Genomic DNA, 21,119 nt, shown 5'->3' on the forward strand with positions numbered 1-21,119 from the left:
CTCTGACCTTTGGGCTGAAGGAGCCTCACATCTATGCAGCTCAGAGTGCAGGTGGAATGAGCTCATCTGCTATTTTCATGAGTAGAAGTGCCGTAGTCCAGGACAACCTGTAGTTTATAAGCCTTCTGAAGTGTTTATTACTGACAAAACATACCAGACTTTGAGGTTTATGATGGGAGTTTCTCTTACAAGCCAGAAGGTTTGATAGCAGTCTTGCAAAACAGGAAAGTCTAGCATTATAGAGCTAAGAGTTTTCCCAGACTTACTGCAGTCCTAGCAAACTTCTATGGTTTCTTCAGGTATAGTATAGTTTTAAAGGTCAGCAGCTGCAGCTATATTTTGTGTTGAATAGGAAACCAGCTAAATGTCCTAAGCTGTCAGCCTGGAAGAACTTCAACATAACCGTCTTTTGTCTCTCCATTTTCATTTAGTTCTGTTATGCCTCTGCTTGCTTCAGTTCCTGTTTGGCAGTGATACAGTGTACTGTCCTCTGTTAGAAGTTGGGGATAACCACTGAATAAAAGATTTACTTTTCTTATATCACATAACTAAAAAGCAATTCATCAGCTGATTTCCTTTTCCCTTCCTCTTCTTTTGGAACTGTAGTTGTAAAACTGAAAGAAAGCCCATCTTTATTCATCCTCTCTTAAACCATCTATATTCACTGTCTGCAGTGAGTTTTCCAGTGATGTTTGGTTGGTTCACTCAACCGAACAGGCCTGTGCCAGAACCACGTTTTGTTCGCACAACTGGGATAACAGAGAGCTTGTTTGCTTTTTAAACTTAAAATTATAGACTTACCATGATGCTCTGGCTTTTTTTTTTTTTGGAGTGTATTTATCTATGTAGTTGTCTGCTAGAGGCCTACCATTGAGCAGATGTTATATCTGGAAGCACAGTTACAGGCTTGTTAAACATAAGGTCCCTGCTGTTATGGATTGGGTGGCTATTTCTAAGTGTCTTAGGCTATCAGCAGACCCGAGGAAACAAGTTGTAAACTAAGCAGCTCATTTGCTTTTTAATGGGAGCTGCTTCCTACATAATCTGAGTCTACTCATAAAATCATAATAAGTTGCAGTATTTTCGGGGTTTTGTAACCAAAAGGGACTTAAATAATTAAAACTACATTTCAGTGTTTAGAGAATTTCATAGGACAGGAGAAGTTCTAGTTGTATTTACTGCTAATATATTCTGCCTTTAGAATACCACACAGCTATGGTTACATAGATTTGAATTGTATTGTCTTTAATTACTCCTTCCCAAGAAGGAACAATTTCTGTGTACTGAAAATAACCCATTTCTTACAGTCATATTGTATGCATGTTTTTTAAAGCTGTGTTCACTTAGGTAACATTAATTTCCAACTGTCTATTGAGTGAAGTGGGGTCAGCTCTATTGTGTACACACTTCTGTGTCTTCTGAATGTTGTTGCATATGCATATCCTACAGTACCAGAAGCATGCAACTCTATCCCCAGCACAGTTTCTCTCAGCACAGTGGTGAAGTTTTGAAACAATTTCCTGTACCAATCTCACTTACCTTGCATTGGTTCAGCTAGCAGGATAATTTGGGGCTGTACAAATTAGATTGCTGGCAGAGAAAACAAAATCAGAAGCTCTGTTCCAGATGTACCGGATGCACATCAACCCCTAATGGGGACATGGTAAAACCAATGATCCTCCAAGCAGCTTTCTGTCATGGACTTGATGGAAGCATTCACTCTAGGGTACAGGGCTAAATCTAGCCAAGCATGATTCCATTAACCTTAAACAGTGGAGCTGAAAGCAGCTTGGCACTAAGTGTTTTGATCTATTGATCTGTTCCTGTTGCACCAGGATGTTTATTGGTGTGTGTGTACATGTCCCCATCTCATTTCAAATGTCAGTGAAAACTTATGGCGTAGGGTTGCTTTTTCCCCTGCTATTGAATGTAGTCATGATACTCCATTCTTCTCCTCTTTTTCTGGATAAATGTTCCATCTAAACCCTTCCATTGCAGTTTCTGCTGTGACTTTATTCTACAGCATTTTACCAGGAAGTGAAGAACAGTTTATTTGTTGGCATCCCATACACTATAGTTACTGACACCACGATACACTCAAATCAAAATATGCCAAGATCATCTCTAGGTGTCACCAACAGTCATATATTTATGTGAATTTATAAACATTTAGAGAGGGTAATGATGTGAGGTTCTTCAGGGGCAGACCCTTGTTCCTGGTCTAGCTGATGACCCACCCTCATTTACTGAACATTTTCTGCTTCAGTCCTTGGTACAGTTTGTGCCCTTGTGCCTGCTCTTCACCAGAGTCCCATGTGCTGCACAGCCCAGATGTGCTACAGGTACCATGCACAGCACACTTCAGCTCCCTGTGTCTTACAGATTCTCACCATGGGATTGCACATGCTACTGCCATTGCTTGGAATTTCTGCCAACATTGCAAAGGGCCACACTTGGGTACCTCACACAAAGGCTGCTGTCACATCTCCCATTTGCTAATTTTTCACAATCCCTTGCACTACAGTCTGCCAATGGCTGCCACAAAGGTCCCCATTTTCTGAGTAGCATGGGACTTCTTCAGGATTCAAGACCTCTTTACAGGTAGAAGGATATGGGGAGGAGAAAGACAGAAAAATTTTAGAACTACTTGGTTTGTGAAGGAGTTTTGAGAGGGCTGACTACCATCCTGGTAGTTTGATGCTAACAGCTTGATGCACATGGTGGTTGCTGCAGGGCTGCTGTGGCTGGTGTCTCCCGGGTTAGTGTTGGTGGGTTGAGTTGGGGACACAGCAAAAACCAGACACTTCTTAGCTTTTTTCTTGCTATTGATGCAGAGTGAGGTCTGTCAGTTCACCAGTTCATTTCTAGGGAGCAATCTAGTTGTTAAGCTGTAGAACAAATCCCACAGCAGTGTAGCATACAGGCAGTGTATGAGGAATGAGGCAGAATGAGGATGGAAATGGGACCCATAGGAGAAGCTTGGCTCATGCCATAAATATACCAGGTTGTTTGTTAGATACTCTTACAGTCAGGGGTTTTTTTAAGTTTTCTTCCCCACCATGTTAAGAAATTAATGGCATTGCTGCAGTTAATACACTTAACATAGATAGTTCTTTAATGTCCCTTTTTTTTTCCTTGATATTTCCTGTTTTATTTTCATCAGATGTAAAGAGTTTACGATTCCTGATTTTGTTTAAGAATCTATAGAAGCATATTTACCAGACTGTCATTTCTCTTTTGGTGCGTGGTGTCTCTCACTGTACAGGTTATTGAGGATAACGGTGTTCGAAGGGTTGTGGTGGTTCCCCAGGCTCCAGAGTTTCACCCTGGTGGTCACACAGTGATACACAGGCCTCCACATCCCCCACTGCCCGGCTTCCTTCCTCTTCCAGCCATGATACCCCCTCCACCCCGTCACATATACTCACCTGTGACTGGAGCCGGTGACATGGCAACGCAGTACATTCCACAGTATCACACTTCACAAGTCTATGGGGATGTGGGTAAGTAGTTCATCAAATATTGCAGGTTTTGGCAAAGGCAATAATGTTCTGCTCATTTCCAGCATCTGTTATGTTGGTGTGTGGGCTTTGTTAAGCAAGACTTACAGCTTCAGTGGGAGTCATGTGTAAAAAAATGTATGTGGATACCAACCTTGATTTGGCTGAAGCTTATTATTCCAGAAGTTCTTTTAATTTATTTGGTTGTCTGTTCAGTGATCCACTAAACTTAGAGATTACTTCTTGCATGTAAAAGTTACAGATTTTCTCAGGAAAGTGATACAGAAAGTGTTTATAGTGATTCAGCATTTAAATCTATGCCTGAGCACTGTTCTGAGATTTCATGTCTTGCAAACATCCTGTTTGACATGAAATAGGAATTCTTAGTATTAAGGAAAAAAGTGGTCCATTTTTCATAAAACTATATGCATTTAATTGAATTTCCCTTTGAAGTCCAGTTGGAGTAATGAGGTGCCACTAACCTAAATTAAATAAAGTGGTTAAAGCCATCTTTGGTAGTGCTGTTGACATCTGCCTTTACTGTGGTTTGGAGGCAAAGTGTATTTGTATTCTAACTCAGGGGCTGGTTTGTTAGATTAATATTTACATTTCTGGTAGACTTGCTTTTCTTTAGATAAGGCAGGTGCCAACCTTGAAAGACTATCAGAAAGCAGTTCTAGGTTTCTGTTTTTAGAGAAAGCTAGAAGGTATGAGGAGGGAGGTTAAACACAATTTTCAACATTCTGTGATATTACAAAAATAGCCTAAAAATGGCCTTCATCAATTTGCTGAGCTTAAATAGTTAGGATGAGCAAAGTGGTAATGTTTGATCTTCTTGGAATTCTTAGTGTTTCTGCAGTTTTATGTTGTACTTTATTTCTTTTTGCACTTCGATAATGGTACATTACTAGATGCTCTTTGGGTGCTTATTTGTAGTTTTATTTCCTGATTTCTTGTAGATGGCAGTTGTTTGCTTTTAGTTTGCTAAATTAAGAAATTAAACACATAAAATGATGCTTCTTAATGGAATAATATTTTTTTAGATTTTTGCTGCCAGGTTATATAATTTTAAATATGAATTCAGTGATAATTTGCTGAACTGCTAATGTAAAATAATGATGAAGTGGGATTCTTTGCTTTATTTTCATTGTATATGTAAAATGCCTTTGGCTTTAGGAAAGTTAAGTATTAATACTGTAATTTTTAATTAATTTGCTACAGATTTCATATTTAATTCTGGATCTCTTACTTTGACTGTAGCTTTCAAAAGTCAAAACCCACAGTTAGGCTCCTATTTCAGGAATCTAAATTTAAGGCAAAACAAGCAAACAAAAAAAACCCCAGAAAACAATCAGATGCTCATAGAGCACAGTAGTTCCCTGACACAAGCACTGAACTCTCAAAAGGTAGTGAAAAATCACATTTCTAAATAGACACTAGCTTATCTAGAAGTCCTCTTATGAGAGGACTTGAATTAAGCTGACTTTAAAAAAAAACAGAAATGGAGAAGTTCTCTAATTTTTTTCTTTTTATCCTTGAAAGGAAGTTCTTATTTGACGTTATTTTCAGTACTTCTTATCTCTTAAGGAATAACAAATAATATATTCCTCAGACTGTCCTATCCAACTTACCTGAAAATGTGGAAATTCTGTGATTGATTTTGAAAGATGTATCTTTTTTTTTGAAGGATGTATTTTTTTTTTAAAAGCTTTCAGCATTTATAATAGGCAGGGTTACACTGAGGAAAGACTTGGTATATAAAGTCTTGAGTCTGTAAAGTGTTTCTAAATATAAAGATGAAATTAATACAAATGTTAAAACTGGACAGAGGAGTTCACCAGTTTGCAGTTTAATGCTGTCAGTAGTCTGGTACTGACTTTTTTCCAAAGTCAGTTCTGACTTACAGATGAGACTTTGGTGCTACTGCAGCAGTGCCTGGGGTTACTGTTACAAGGCCTGGCCAAGCTGTCTTCTGTGTTTTAGTGTCTTTCCACTGCCCCACACAACACAGGTTCTATGTTTCTACGCTTTTATGGTTGTTTTCCCTGTTGATTCCTGCTGAAGCATCATTAAAGTATTAGAGCTCTAGCTGCATTCCAAAACTTAATGGATTTTTTTATTCAACATTAGATCAAACCTCCTCCAGTGTAGTAAAGGAGCACGTTTTTTCTGTATAGACTTCATCCTGTACCTCACAGCTGAAGGAAGATTATGGAAACATTTCAAGAATAATTTTAAGTGGAGAAAATAAGGGGAAGGGAAAGATTACACTCTCTTCCCTGACATATTGTTAAATTCTATTTAATGTGTATCAGTTTACCTGCTAAACACTTCAGTTTTCAAATAGGACTAGAGATATCATTTTACTCACTGGTGCACATTTAACTTACATAGCATTTTTAGGTAGATTTTAAAATTAGGTTCAATTCTTAATGGTTTGTTTTTCCTTCCTTCATTTAGATACTCTGCCTGCTCATGGAAGATCCAACTTTAGAGATGAAAGGTCTAGTAAAACATACGAAAGGTTACAAAAAAAGTTAAAAGATCGACATGGAACTCAGAAGGAAAAGTTAAACAGTCCTCCATCATCTCCTCAGAAATGTCCTTCTCCTACAAGTGAACCTAATGGACTTACAAAAGGACAGGATGCAGCTGGAATAAGCACAGGTTCTACCAAATGCAAGTCTTTGGGTAAAGGAAAAAGCAATTCTCAGACAGACACAGAAGTAGAAGGTAGGTTTTATCAAAAATACTGCATACACCCACATATTAATAATAAATGATGCAAGTCCAGTGTCTGTACTGGACAAATAATAATATATATTATTATAGTGGCTGAACATAACATTTGTAATAAAACACCACACTTTGACAGTCTTGAAGTTGAGTAGCAGCCTCTAAGTGCCCTGACTTACGTAGAGTGCAGTTAAGGGTGATCAACCTGCTCATCACATGGGAATGTGAGCCTAAGAAAACAAAAACTACTGGTACAGAAGTCTCCATGTAAATTTGAAGAAATATTATGAGTCATACTTCATGACACTGTTAAAGAAAAATCTCAAAAAGCTTTGTTTGGAGTGCTTGCATTTTAAGGAATCACTGAATATTGATGGCCTGCTTAATACTGTAGAAAACATGGAAAGAATCGAGTGTCTGAAACAGAAAATATACATCCAACTTGATAAAGATTATTTTGTAAAAGAGGTACTGCTGTTACATAAAATTGATCTATCCCTACCCACTCACTGTTGAAAGACCATTGTAGAAAAAGGCTGTTCATGTTTTCTAAGACACCACCATAGGGAGTGTGCTTATTATTAATATCTTTATTTCACTGGAAAGCTTGTGATCTCACAGATGGACTGAATTCACTCAGTCATGCAGTCATCATCAAATCTAATGATGTGTCACTATGCAACTTTGGGGTCTCTGCCATAGTCCTTCAGATTGTGAACATAACATCAAAGACTTGTCATCAGCCAGGAGCAGTGTTTTCAGAATAAGGAACTGTAATTGGTGATGTTAAAGGAAATAAACCATGATTATTCTCAATTCTCTAAAGTTTGCTTTGAGATAATAATTTTGTGCCAATGTATGTTAGATTGCTGTAAACAAAATGAATTGTGAAGAAAGTACATCTCATCAGAACCAGGAAATCTCAACCTATAAGAGCTGTTTAAAAACATGTGTAGATGATATCCTGGGCAAACTTAGTACCAAAGGTCACATTTGAGATACAACCAAAAATCAGAAGATGGCAACTGTTGCTCCAAACCTGAATATTTGTCACTATAGTTCCAGAATAGCAGTTTACTTTCTCTTCAGCTTCAGTTTACTTTGTTTGTTGGTGCTTATCTGTGAGCTAACTTTAACAAGGCACAAGTGATGAAATGTACTGTTGTTTACACATTACAAAAATTATCATGGTGTTTTCTTAGAAGTATTTTATATGAAAAATGGGAACGTCCACTTCTCAAAATTATTTTAGGAGACATTGGGGAAAATTATGTACTGAGACTTAGGCTTGAGCAACAGAAGGCAGTGACTTAGAGTTGTCATACAAGTCAGAAAAGCATTTTATTTGTGTCAACAGCATAAATCATCTTAGAAACAGAGAGCTGTAAATAGATTTGATCTATGTTTTTTGAAGAATTTTGTCAAGCTTTGTTTTTCTTTTGTGTTTAGTTTAAGGCAGGTTAAATGAATTTTAAATGCCTGGCTGCACCTTCAAAACTGAGTGGCCTGTTCACTTACCCTATTGGGGTAATAAAATTTAAATATTATGTGAGAAGAGCAGATAAAATGCTTTCTGTAAACTATAAATCCTTTATAAAGCTCAGCTATACCTTCAGCTGGCAGAAAACACCTTAGATTGTTTCCCTTGCAATTGAGAAAGGCCAGCAGTGTTGCCAGTAGGCTTCCAGCTGATGAGCAATAACATATTTAAACTACTGTAACCTGACTGCATCTACATCCAAAGAGAAATCTGTGGGAAATATCCAAGATCTTAAATTCTCCAGAGCAGCAGTTGTTTTAAAGTTATACATTAATACATGATAACCAGGCTTTCTGTATTCCATAAAGCACAGAAGGGCTTTAGAAATAGTTTTATATTAACAACTTCTTCGGAAGCTTTTTTGGTTTCATGTTGTTCTAGATGAATGCAAGTTAGCAAGATGTTCTACTTTATAAATGCTTTCTCCTGTGTGCAGTTGTTGAATTTGAAGAGCTATTTCACTGTAAAGTTACTGCACAATATTCATGGGTACTTCTCTTTTGCTTTGATTTTGTTTTTTAAGAAAAGGATGAAGAAACAAAAGCACTGGAAGCACTTCTTTCTAATATAGCCAAGCCAGTGGTAAGTAACAAAAGCTTTCCATAAAATCAGAATATATCTGTTGCTATTTTACACAGTTGCACCTCCGTTTCTTTCTCTTAAGTTTAAAGGGTCTTTAATTTTCCATACTAAAGCAAATTCACTTAACTTCCATCACTGTACTGTAAACAACCAAAGCAATTTTTAGTGTATTAACATTTATGAAACTAAAATTATCTTGATACTTACACTGCAGAATTCTTCCTGGCTATTCTGTGAATCTCAGTTTTAACAGAATTATTTAAAAAACATAGAGATTGTAACGTTGCCAGTAGCATAATGATGCTGCTTAATGGAATATGATGCTTAACATAATATTATACTGCAGAATCTGTTCTCAATTTCCTGCAACTTTGTTTAGTCTTAACTGTTCAGGAAGCAATTTTACGCACCACATATCTCTAGGCATGAGAGATACCTGGCAAGGTTTTGCAAGCATCACCAAAAATGAGGTTTTGTAAAACCTTATTTGCAAAGCAGAGAAAAAACGTGCCCTATTTCTCTTTTAAGAGTTTTTGGCAGCTTCAGGGAAGAGAGAAATAAAATTCACCACAGAAGGTGACTGTCAGCAGTGGACTCCTGACCTACCTGCTTGAAAATTTACCAACATATTTTCAGTTTATAAAACTGATGCATATTCTTGTTTAGATACTCTTTTAAACATTGTTGCTAAATTCAGTAGTTTCTTGAATTTTAGAGTAGGCCAGTGGTTTTTTCTTTCATTGTCTGGACCTTCCCTGCTCCCAGCCTCGCTATGAAGATTTGCACATCTTTTCCAAAAATCTTCACCACAATCATGACTCCACCATCTTGCCTGAGTGAAAACAGTCTGTGTTCCCCATTGTAGTGTAGTCCATCCAACTGAAACTCCAAGAAGTGCTTGGCATGAGTTTGTCCAGTCAGTCAGCTACTTCCTCCAGTCATCTGCTACCTACCTTCTTCCCTTCACTTTCCAGGCAACCTCGCCCCAGTTTAGTGCCCTAGTCTTGATTCTTCTTTCATATATTTCTTTACAGCCTGATGGGGAGAGGCCAAGAGAGCTGGGGCTGTTTAGCCTGGAGAAGTGAAGGCTCAGAGGGGATCTTATCAGTGTATATAGATATCTGCAAGGGCAAGTGCACAGAGGATGGAGCCAGGCTCTTTTCAGTGTGCCCAGCATCAGAACCAGAGGCAGTGGGCCTAAACAGAAACACAGGAGGTTCCCTCTGAACATCAGGAAACACTTTCATACTGTGAGGATGTCAGCTCTGGCAGAACTTGGCCAGAGAGTTTGTGGGGACTCCCTCTTTGGAGATGCTGAAAAACTGTCTGGACATAGTTCTGGGCAGCAGGCTTTACGTGGCCCTGCTTAAACATGGGAGTTGGAGCAGATGACCTCCAGGGGTCCCTTCCAACTTCAGCCATTCTGTGATTCTGTGGTTGTCAAAGCACTGAGCAGGGATTGCATAGAGGAACACCTGGTATCCTGCTGTGTCCAAGTATCAGGATGGGTTGACATGTCTTTAGTGCTCCTGTGTCATTGGTGGCTAAGCAGCATGGAAGCGGGAGCTGTCTGAAATTGGGTTATTAGCAATGACTGCATTGCCAAGGAGAGCTCTGAACTCTCTCTGAATGAGCCTGTGAGAAGAACAGATCAACAGGTATGTTCTTGTGCTGTGTTGCTGATGACATAGGAAGAAGCAGAGCAGTGCCAGTACTTACCATGTTTTCATTCACTTCTTTCTGCCCTCAGCCACCCGTGCCTTTTAGACAAGTGCCCTGGTTCCTCTCCCCACCGTGTTCTTGCTTGAACATCGTTGCACATAGCTGTGTGCCACGAGTGATCTCTGCAGGCCTCAGAAGGCATCACAGGCAGAGGTACTCTGCTACAGATTCAGAGTGCGCACAAGGCAGAAAGCCAGGCTTCCAGCACTTGGGGAGGCTTATGCTTTAGGAAGGCAAGGCACTGTCAGGGCTGTGAGAGGGTGGGCGTCTAGCTGATGTTGCAGCTTGGGGGAGTGTGGTGTGATGTGATACGAGTCTGTGTTACCTACTTGGGCCTTGCAGGATTTCAAGCCATCCTCCTGCAGTTTCATCAAGGAAATGTTTTCCTCACTTTCCCTCAAATGGACCAGGACATTGTTTTTATCACACCTTCTCGTAGTTCTCATTAGAAATATTCCTGCAGGTTTTTTATTAATGTTTTGGTTGAAGCACTTACTCTGAGGATTGTGGTTTCTGATGGACCATCAGTACTCTGTTCCCAGGGTGAACCGTGCTGGCATGGGCAGTAGTGGCTGTGGTGGTGGCCATACAGATGGATGATCATACAGGGTGCTGTCCAGTACAGTGTCCATTGCACCATGTCCTACTCCAGACAGCCAGGAGCAGTGCTGAAGGCTATGACCTGTCCTGAGCTGTCCCATGTCTCAATGCCCGGGTCCAGGGCATGCACATCTAAATCAGGTGGTGTTCTCTGTCATGATCTTTCATTCACAAATACCTTTCAGTTCTACGCAGTGTGGGATGCATCAATTTTGCTACCTCCAAACTCCTGTTGGATTCTGACTTGCTTTAACTTTCCCCCATATGGATCCCTCATCTTTTCATATATGGCAGTGTTAAGTCAAGTTGATTACATGATACTGACACCAGATGAGCCTTCTCCTTAGGGATCTTGAATTATTTATACCCAGATGTAAATTGGAGTGGTTTTGCAGATTGCACCTTGGTGTTTGAGCAAAGTCTTCACCAGCTGTCATGTCTCTTAACCAAATAACAAAGCAGAAAAGAAGACCTGGAAAGGCAAAAGCCAAATGAAGAATGATGCAGAAGGCTGAATATATATAATAAGAGGAATAAAAGCTGTGAATTTGAGGGTTGGTTATATAGCATGTAAATCCCTTTGGAGAACATTGTATTTTCTTGTTCTGTGTATGTTTGTGGACTTATGGCATGTGATGCACCTCACTCACAGTTAAGTATCTTGGGTTACTGTGAATGCAGTCCAGATTGCACATGCTAAAAGTGGTTTTTTTGTTTGACCCAAATGGCATGTGTAACATATTTAATGAGGAGATTCACTTTGGCAAACTGGATTGCTAATGAAGACGTGCTCACCTCTTGTTTCCACAGTGCTAGAGCCTGACCCAGGTATTATACTCTGCTTTGCAGAAGCACATAGTGTTCAGAGTTGCAACCAGAATCCATTGCAGCTGTTTGCATAAGCATACAAAATAATCAGTAATGCCAAGTTTTTTGAAAAAGCCACTCCCAAGTGTCTTAGAGCACATAATAGTAGTGGATTCTTCTGATCTTAAATCTTGGCTCTTCAAAAATACTAATTTTTCCTTATGTCTCAGAGAGGTAGAAAATAACCCATGTATGAAGGAAATCTAATCTGTCATGTGGCAGTTTGGCATTAGCAAAGTGTTAGATGGGCTTTCTGGGTGGTTCTGGGCAAAGCACTAAAGAAAGTGAATCAGTAGGAGATAAGGAGAACAGTGAGAATTATCAGATTTTATAGGTGAGGAGAAACACAAATGCTTACAGTCTTCAAATGCATGAGAAACAACTGCAAAAGGAAAGGATTTATTGTTCAAGTCCATGGTGGCTAGGATTAGTAAGCTTAGCTGGTAGTAAGAGAGACACTGCCTGGACACTAAGGGAAAAAATTCAGCTGTTAAAGAAGCTAAACCTAGGAACAGATCACCTTAAAATAGATCTAATAGTCCTGTAGTACAGTAGGTCCTTGGAGAACCTGTATTTCTTTCCCTCAGGATCATCTCCTGCCACTTGCTGCAACTCAAGAGGGTGGGGTAAAGATTGTCCAGGAGGGAGCTTTATCAGATGCTTCCCACAATTCCAGAGACTTCCAGAAATGCTAGAATTTTACTGCAGCAGTTATAGGTAGTGTTAATCTAGTTGGTGATTGCATCAAGATAGTAGTGGAATTTTTCTTACCAGATTTTAAAGAGAAACTTCAGTGTTTAGTCATACCAACATTTGATCCCTTTTAGGGTATCATGTACAGTTCTGCTGGTGCATAACGGTTTAGTGACATTATTTCCAAGACACTGAGGCTCACATAGTGTGATTTTTCTTCCTTTCTCTTTGCTGTCAATAAGTCATGTCCTCTCTGCTTCGTTCTTGAAGCTGACCTATTCAGTTTTTTAGTTTTAGTAGACTGTAGCAATTTGAGAGCACCAGTTGTGAAGATAGCTTTTTGATTCTCATACTCTGGTACTAGATTTTCAAAAGCAATTATTCCCAAAATAGACATACACTATGATCATATTGTAAAACTAGTAATTTCATGTAATGAAATGTGTTTTGAGTTCTCTTATAAATTATTGGAAACGGTAGGAGGGTGCAACATATAAACCACAATAGCAGATGTGCAATGAACAGCCACAAATCTCTAGGCATTCTTCCATAACAGATCCTAAACCTGCATGCACCTGTGCCCTCACCTACAAGCATACGAGCATCCTCCGCCCCTTGCAGCACATACGGGTTTCAGACAGTGCTCACTCTTTTGGGAGTATGGGTGCCCCTAGTCATGTATCTCCTTTGGAAGACATGGCTGCTTTAATAGCTTTGTGTGTGACTGCATTGTTCCCTAGAATCTGTTGTTCCCTACAGTCTGCTAATCCACAGGCCATTGAGAAGGCTCTCCACCAGGTCACATGCACTCACCTGAGCTGCAAATCCATGCCTGCTGTGCCTTAAAATGCTGTTGCACCAGCTGGGGTGCACAATGTCCATCAGGCCTGGATGGAGGCAGCAGTGCTTGGCAGGGCAATTTCTCACACTCTTAGGCCAGATTTTGATCATGGCTCTGTTCCTCTCCAGCATCTCTTACCCACCTCTCCTATTACCAATTTTCATGCTACCTCTGCACTTCTAAAGCTAGTGACTTCTCTGTTTCAGGAGCGCCTTGTGATTCTCTGTTTCCATTTAGCCCACCTGAGGGTCACTGCCCTTTAGCATGTTTAGTCTGCTGGGACCACTTGTTGGATAGTTGGAGGTCACACACGCTGGTTATACTGCTATTTCTGTCACACCAACTGTTCTTATCCAGGCCTTTTTGCAATGGGTGGGGTGCTCAGGCAAACATGACCACAGAAATTCTTCAGGATATTGTCTCTATGTGTACGTACGGGGACCTTGTGAACATCCCTTCATCTCCCTGTATTTCATAAGAAACAAGAAAGTGTTTAAAAAGTCGTAGTACTGGTCACTTCCAAGAAAAAGGTGCCCAAAGCATGGTTTAATGGAGTGCCTGATGTCCCAGGATGTGCTTTGCCGTCCCTGTGCCCGGCCACCTCTCTGGTCCATGTTTCAGCAGCCCACTGGGTGGCGTTACATACCAACAGGTGTCTCTGCCCTCAGCCCCCTGCCTGGCTTGGCATTTTTCTCATTGCATTCCTTGCATTTCCAACCTGATTTCATCTGTAAAAACTAGTTAGTAGCTATTGTGTCAGTACAAATACTCTGATTTGCTAACAGTATGTGATTTTGCTTTCTCTTCTTTGATCATTTGTTGCAAAGTAACATTTAGATACAACAGAATTTAAATGGCAGAGATCTCAAAACTTTGTGTTTCTACAGGTATCAGATATTCAGGCAAGAACAGCACTGCTGATGTGGTCCCCTCCATCCAGTGATACTGGAGAAGACACAGACAAGAATGACACACCAGAGGTTTATACATATGAAGTGATGATTTCAAGTACTGGAAAAGATGGAAAGTACAAAACTGTGTACATGTAGGTGTTGGCTATTTTAATTTAGACAATGCGGCATTGAAATATGTGGCTTAAAACCTCATTAAAAATCTGCCTTTTGTCCAGAAAGTTAAATAATCAGGAGTTTCGTGTAACTTCTGTTTTGAAATTAGCTACCTTTTTTTTTTAGTACAATTTGTTTCATTCATACTGAAGTCTCTGCCATCAACTGGAATGTAAAGATTTTGTTCTTACATGTTGGAGGCATATTTTAGTGCCACTTTTGCTGTATTTCAACCAGCTGCATTAGACATCCATGAGTTCTCACACAGTGAGACATACAAGTAGTGGGAAAAATTACTTTTTATGTCAGCACACGCTCCTCCTCCCAGTAAGGTCATCCCTCCCTTCACTAAAATTGATCTTGGTAGGAGACAGTCTTATGATATTAAAAAAAAAAATAGGCAAATTCACACAGAGCACAGCTCATAGCAGCAGCAAAGCAAACAAAACTCTTCAATTGTTTCATTACTAACACAATGGTTTTCAGTCAGTTTTTTGCAATTTGGAGAAATATGACAGTAAAATATAGAATTAAGGGTATAGAGTTCTCTAACAGTTATAAACCTGTGTATCTAGCTAGTTTTATCTTAGTCACCCTCCATGGATTTCATGCAATTGAAAGTTGAGTATCCCTATCCAAGAAACTAGCAGCAGAGAAATTATCTTTGCTAAGATAAGCTGATGTCAGCAAAAGCAGACTAACAGATGTTACTTTGGTGCCTTTTTTGTTTCCTAGGCTCTAACAAGTAGGTATGTGCAGTCAGGTGCAGTTTTAGATAATGGTTTTTGCAAGGCTGGACTGAGCTGCTGTGTGCTCCAGTACTTCAATGTTTTTTTTGAGTAATAACATACAAGCATGCACATGCAGCTTGTCTTACTAAGTAAAGAAGAAAATAATTGCTAATTTTTAGAAAGCAGCAAACAAAAAAGTGCCTCGAAACCACCAGGGCAAAAGAACAGGAATAACACAAGAAACCTCTAAAATTCAGAGATAAAAGCATTTACACATTGCTATATTTAGCAAAAGACAAACTCTTAGCAAATACATTCCATAGAAGGTATGTTAAGTTAGATGATACATGTCTTTTTTTATAAATGTGTGGAATTCTGAAACAGTCTTTAAAACAAACTTGTATCTCTTTCCAGTGGAGAAGAAAATAAAGTGACTGTAAATGATCTCAGGCCAGCAACTGATTACCATGCAAAGTGAGTATCTCACTTTCTCTTCATTAAATTCAATGGAAGTGTTTTAGAAGTTTCATTGTGTATTTGCCTAAGTCTTTAGATATGGTCTTAACAACTTCTTACCATCTTTTGAGTCACAATCAACATTTTTGACTTAGCTGACCACTCAGTCCATTTTGGACAACATAAGACAAGATTGGTGCACATTCATCCTACATTCATGGTCTTTTCTTTATGCGAGCACAGTCACCTTTTCTGTCCTTGGAGCCAGGCACAGATGCTGCTTTTCAATTTTCCACAGGCAGCAGAGGAATGTACCTTGCTCTGGAAGATGCTCCCTCATTGGGCACCTGAGAGTCATATCTTGCTCTTTTGCTTGGCTCCAGTAGATCAGAGAACCTGACCCCATATGCACGACAAAATGTGCCCCCAGCTCAGTGTAATTCTACCCTTCTAGCAGAATTGACTACTTCAGTAGGTCAGAAGAAATAGCAGAGGATTGCGAAGATGTGGTTAGGTGTCATTCTTCCCTCTTTTTTTTAAGTATTAGAGGGTCATCTGGAGCTGAACTTGGCAAGGGATGCAAAGACTCAAGGCTTCTATAGCTTTGTCAGCCAGAAACAAAGGTCAGAGGAAGTGTATCCTCCCAAACGAACACAACTGGAAAACTGGTTACTATGAATGAGGAAGAGGCTTAGGTACTTAACCTTTTTGCCTTAGTCTTCACTGGCAACTTTTCTCACGCCTCTCCAGTGGATGGGCAGCAGGACAGGGATTGAGGGAGGAAAGTCCCTCCCACAGTGAGAGAAGATCAGGTTTGAGACCATCTGAGGAACCTGCATAAGTCTGCATCAGGTGAGATTCATCCCAGAGTCCTGAGGGACTTAGCTAATGTAGTTGCCCAGCCACTCTCCATCATGGCAACCAGGTGAAGTTCTGTGTGCCTTGAAAAAGGAAAACACTGCACCAATATTTTTAAAGGTTAGGAAGGAAGACTGTGGGAGCTACCAACCTGTCAAGCTCACTTCTGTGCGTGATCAAGAACATGGAATATGTTCCACGTGCAAGATCATGGAACAGATCCTTCTAAAAGCCATGCTGAGGCACATGAAGGACAAGGAGGTGATTTGGGACAGCCAGCACAGCTTCACCAAGGGCAAGTCCTGCCTGAAGAATCAAGTGGCCTATGAACAAGTGACTTGTATTCAATGGACAAGGAGTCTGCAGATGTTAGCTGTCTGGACTTCTGTAAGACCTTTGAGATAGTCCCCCACAGTATCCTTCATGGTGGATAAGGAATTGTTTGGTCAGTCACATTCACAGAATAGTGGTCAATGGTCCAATGTCCAGATGGAGATTAGTAACAAGTGGTGTCCCACAGGGGCCTGTCTTGGACTGGTACTGTCAAATATCTTCATCAGTGACATGGACAGCGGGATTGAGTGAGCTTCCAGCAGAAAACACCAAGCAGTTGCAGTGTCAGCCACCAAGTGGTGCAGTTGACACACCTGGAGGATGGGATGCCATCCCGAAAGACCTGGACAAGCTTGAGCAGTGAGGCCACGGGAACCTCATGAGGTTCAACAAGGCCAAGTGCAAGGTGCTGCCCTTGGGTCTGGGCAGCCCTGGTATCAACACAGGCTGCAGGATAAGGAACTGAGAGCAGCCCTGCCAAGAAGTATGTGGTGGTACTGGTGGATAGAGAGCTGCACATGACCTGACAATGTGCATTTGCAGCCCAAAAAGCCAGTTGTGTCCTGGGCAGCATCAAAAACAGCGTGGCCAGCAGGGTGAGAGAGGTGGTTCTGCCCTTCTGCTCCACTCTGGTGAGACCCCACCCAGAGTCCTGTGTTCAGCTCTGGGATCCCCATCATGAGAAGGATGGTCACCTGCTGGAGTAGCTCTGGAGGAGGGCCACAAAAGTTGTTCAGCCTGGAGAAATCTCAGTACTTAAAGGGGGCCTGTAAGAAAGATGGAGACAGACTTCTTAGTGGGGCCTGTTGTGATAGCACAAGACATAATGGTTTAGAACTAAAAGAGGGTAGATTTAGACTAGATATATGGAAGAAATTTTTTGCACTGAGGGTGGTAAAACACTGGAACAGCTTGCCCAGAGAGATGGTGGATGCCCCATCCCTGGAAACCGTTCAGGGAGAGATTGGGCAAGGCTCTAAGCAGCCTGATCTAGTTAAAGATGTTCCTGTTTATTGCAGGAGAGTTTGGACAAATTGACCTTTAAAGGTCTCTTCCAGCCCAAACTACTCTGTGATTCTTGGTTGAAAAAAAATAGTGTGAATACAGCAGTTTACAAAGAAATAACATTGTGAAGGCAGAAATGAAGGCCTCCTTAAAAGAAGTGCCTTTTCAGGAGGTAATGGCAAGTGTAGAGTACCTTCTTAGGCATGACTGAATGTCCTGCCTCTCTTGACTGTGTGAGAACCCCAGGATCCCTGTGTACTGACCAAGGGAAGCAATTTAGAGGCAGCTAGCAGGAAGCACAGGGAACAGAAAGATCCCAGTTAACAATGTTCTGCCTCCTTCCACTTCAAGTTTAGGGTAGGATTTGCCTTGTACAATAGCCTTTTTGACATTTGCTCAAGTGGGAGAGCTAGGTTCCCACTTGAAGGTGTGAAGGGATCTACACCTCCCAGAGCTGTTTTCCAGTGTGTTGTCTTGGTTGTCAAACTTAAAGCAAAAGAGGGTTGGTCTGTTTTTATCACAGCCCTCATTTAATTTGAGCCCCTGTATTGTCTGGAGCACAAGGTCAGGAGAAGGATGAATGGTAAGTTGGCTCTAAACTCTTTCCTATGAAAGTGTTTACCTGTGATTTTGTTCCTGTTTTTAGTGGTTTTAGGTATATTTTTAGGGTTAGTGCCTAGAATTATTTTTTTTTCTGTCTAAGTGCTCTTCTATCAGGCTGCATTCATATTTTTTCTTGCATCATTCTGGTTGTTTGTAGACAGAACATGGGAATCAGTGGCTTGGCCATCCAAGCTCTTCCTGAGCAGAATTCTGCCAGTATGAACACTGCAGAAAATGAACAAAGACTGGAATGACTCAACCACCAAAATAACCGACATATTACATACTTGCAATTGTATGCAAGCACCAACAACTTTGTGTTCAACTTCAGTCACTGTTTGAATGTCTCCTCTCTGTTTGTGAAATCTGTAAAGCCAAATTTCCTGTGATTTGCTGTTCATGCATCAAAAATTTATCAGGATTTTTGTATCTTCTTAAGCTGGCAACTCAGATCTTATATTGGTAATCAGAGGAAAGGGGTTTTTGGAGAGTTGTGGTTTGGGGTTTTTTTCCAAAGGAACAGATGATTAAGAAGAGAGTAATGTGCCATTGACCCAAAGAAGAGGCAAAACGTAGCTGTACAGGTTGGGGGACAGGGGCAGAACCAGACGATTATCATGTATTTCCTTTCGGAGACAAGCCTTTTGAAAAACAAGCCATTTCTCTTTGAGACAGAAGGAAAATTCACTCTTTTGAAGTATGTGGAGAGCTAATTCATAGCCTTACTAAAGGAAAGGACAAGGTGAACACACTCAGCAGGACACTCATTTGAGTGCAGAGGATACTCTGAAAATACATCAACAGCTTCGTTGTGCTCATCTGACGAAAGCACTTGCAGAAGAATTATTCATAATATAAGTTTATGTCTCTACAACAGATAATGAGCCTGCAAAATGCTACAATTATTTTCCAACCAAAGTACAGCTAATAACAGACATATTTCAAATATAATTGTGAGACTAAAGCTGACCAATGGTAATGATGTACATCCGAAGTAAAGGACTCTTTTCTTTCTTATTGCCTTTACTGACCAAGATGTTTCCCCCAGTTATTTATTTATAACAGTGATATTTTAATAATGAAGCAGCAAGGCAGCAACTTAATTTCAAATGCTTGGTTTTCTTTGGAAACTATACAGATTTTGAAGCAAAATGTTATTGACTCTCTTCCACTCTAGAGTCCAAGTAGAATGCAACTGTGTAAAGGGGAGCCCTTCAGAAACAGAGAGTTTTACCACAGCCAGTTGTGAACCTGATGCTCCAAATCTGCCTAGGATAACTAATCGGACCAAAAATTCTCTTACTCTTCAGTGGAAGGTAAGGATTGCTTTACAGCCTTTAAAATAAATACTTTAAACTCTTCAGAATTGTTGTGGACTTATCAATAAAATACCAGTTTATTGAAACTGAAAATTTTTGTCAAACTTATTAATTTGAGTCAAAGTTCCCTGATTGGAAATAGATTTACTGGGTTAAATGTGGGCTTGAGTAAAAAGACAAGAATTCACAGAAAAGCAGGAGTCTTTCAAGTTAAAATTACTGAGTGCAGTACCCAATGCATTTCAAGGACTAAATTAGGAAAAAAACCATAAACATGGAACAGGCATTGGTTTTATGGCAACTAAACTAGGAATGTCTTGGCAAGTGAAACAATTATATAAGGGGAGCATTACTTGTCTTCCACTGTTCTTCTTATGGTTTGGTCCATACATGCATTTTAAGAGTTGTTGTGTCGAGTTAGAATTCTAATTTCCCTGTTTTCCTGTTACAGGCATCTTGTGATAATGGTTCCAAAATCCACAGTTACCTTTTAGAATGGGATGAAGTAAGCAAGTTATTTTATTGTATTTTCAGTCTTCTGTTTTTTTTAAGTAGCTGTACGTGACTGTGCGCGTTAAGTTATATGAAAATATGAAAATTAAGATTCCTGATTTAGAGGCATATGACAATAATGTAATTCCTAAAGCAATTATTAAAATACAGTTACTACTCAGTGGTTTTTTTTTTCGGGGAATATAAAATAAAAGGATCTTAATTGCATGATTCTGCCATTCTTAATAGTGGCTTTTTCACTCATAGTCCAATACCATGTTCAAGAGCTGACATGGAAGGGTCATTCTCCTGTAGCAGTCTTTCTTTTTTGATAAGTGGGTGGAGCAACTATGGCCCTGCAATGATCTTGCAGTCTCTACCTGGACAGCTATCCTGAGATGGTAGAGGTGCAGTATCTTCATGGTTTTATTCTTTCAGCCCCAAGGAGCTGGGAAATGGAAAGGAAGGAAAAAAACTGCTAATTTAATACAAAGTTTCATATGCTAGTGCCTCACCATATGGAGATTCTTGAGTTATATTTAATTTCAGAAAAGATTTTACTTCATGTTTGTATGTACTTTAATTGATGGATGCATATGTATTAAGGTCAATAATATGATTAACTTATTACTTTTTAGGGAAAAGGAAATGGAGAGTTTTGCCAGTGTTATTACGGTCAACAGAAGCAGTACAGGATCACTAAACTATCACCAGCAATGGGGTACACCTTTAGGCTAGCAGCCAAAAATGACATGGGAATGAGGTAAATGTTATTACATACCTAAATATGGGAAGCATATGCATCCATGTGTGTGCTACTTTAGGAATAACATGTGGTGGCATTTATAGAAAAAGGTCTTTTGTCCAAATGGTCTGAAAAGGAATATAAAATATATAATATTTCAGTTGGAAGAGACCTAGAGTGATCATCTAGTCCAACTGCTTAGTTAAATCACAGTATGTGATTGGATTATTCTTTTTGCAGATAGCCTTTGTGCTATTGGGATATTGTCCCTTCATCTGTCTTTTAGTCTCCTGTTACCTTGGGAAATAGACAGAATATGACATTACCATATCAAAGAATTCTTTGGAAGTTTTAGCCCTTATTATCAATGCTTAGGATATGTGGTTCATGCTTTTAATTACTACTTTTCAGATGTTATAGAGCACCAAA

The 21,119-nt window shown here is 39.8% G+C and overlaps 1 protein-coding gene across 5 annotated transcripts in view; it reads left to right on the top strand.

Annotated features, from left to right (window-relative positions):
• Positions 1–21,119, top strand: part of FNDC3A (fibronectin type III domain containing 3A) — a 111,451-nt gene that overhangs the window by 63,518 nt on the left and 26,814 nt on the right. For all 5 annotated transcript variants that reach the window (XM_054628411.2, XM_054628410.2, XM_077173699.1 and 2 more), the window contains 8 exons: positions 3,266–3,503; positions 5,961–6,233; positions 8,300–8,358; positions 13,969–14,126; positions 15,294–15,353; positions 19,312–19,450; positions 19,905–19,958; positions 20,584–20,708. In XM_054628411.2, coding sequence (XP_054484386.1) covers positions 3,266–3,503; positions 5,961–6,233; positions 8,300–8,358; positions 13,969–14,126; positions 15,294–15,353; positions 19,312–19,450; positions 19,905–19,958; positions 20,584–20,708 — 1,106 coding nt within the window. The remainder of the gene's footprint in view (positions 1–3,265; positions 3,504–5,960; positions 6,234–8,299; positions 8,359–13,968; positions 14,127–15,293; positions 15,354–19,311; positions 19,451–19,904; positions 19,959–20,583; positions 20,709–21,119) is intronic.

This window comes from Agelaius phoeniceus, chromosome 2, assembly GCF_051311805.1.
Source record: "Agelaius phoeniceus isolate bAgePho1 chromosome 2, bAgePho1.hap1, whole genome shotgun sequence".
Classification (NCBI taxonomy): domain Eukaryota; kingdom Metazoa; phylum Chordata; class Aves; order Passeriformes; family Icteridae; genus Agelaius; species Agelaius phoeniceus.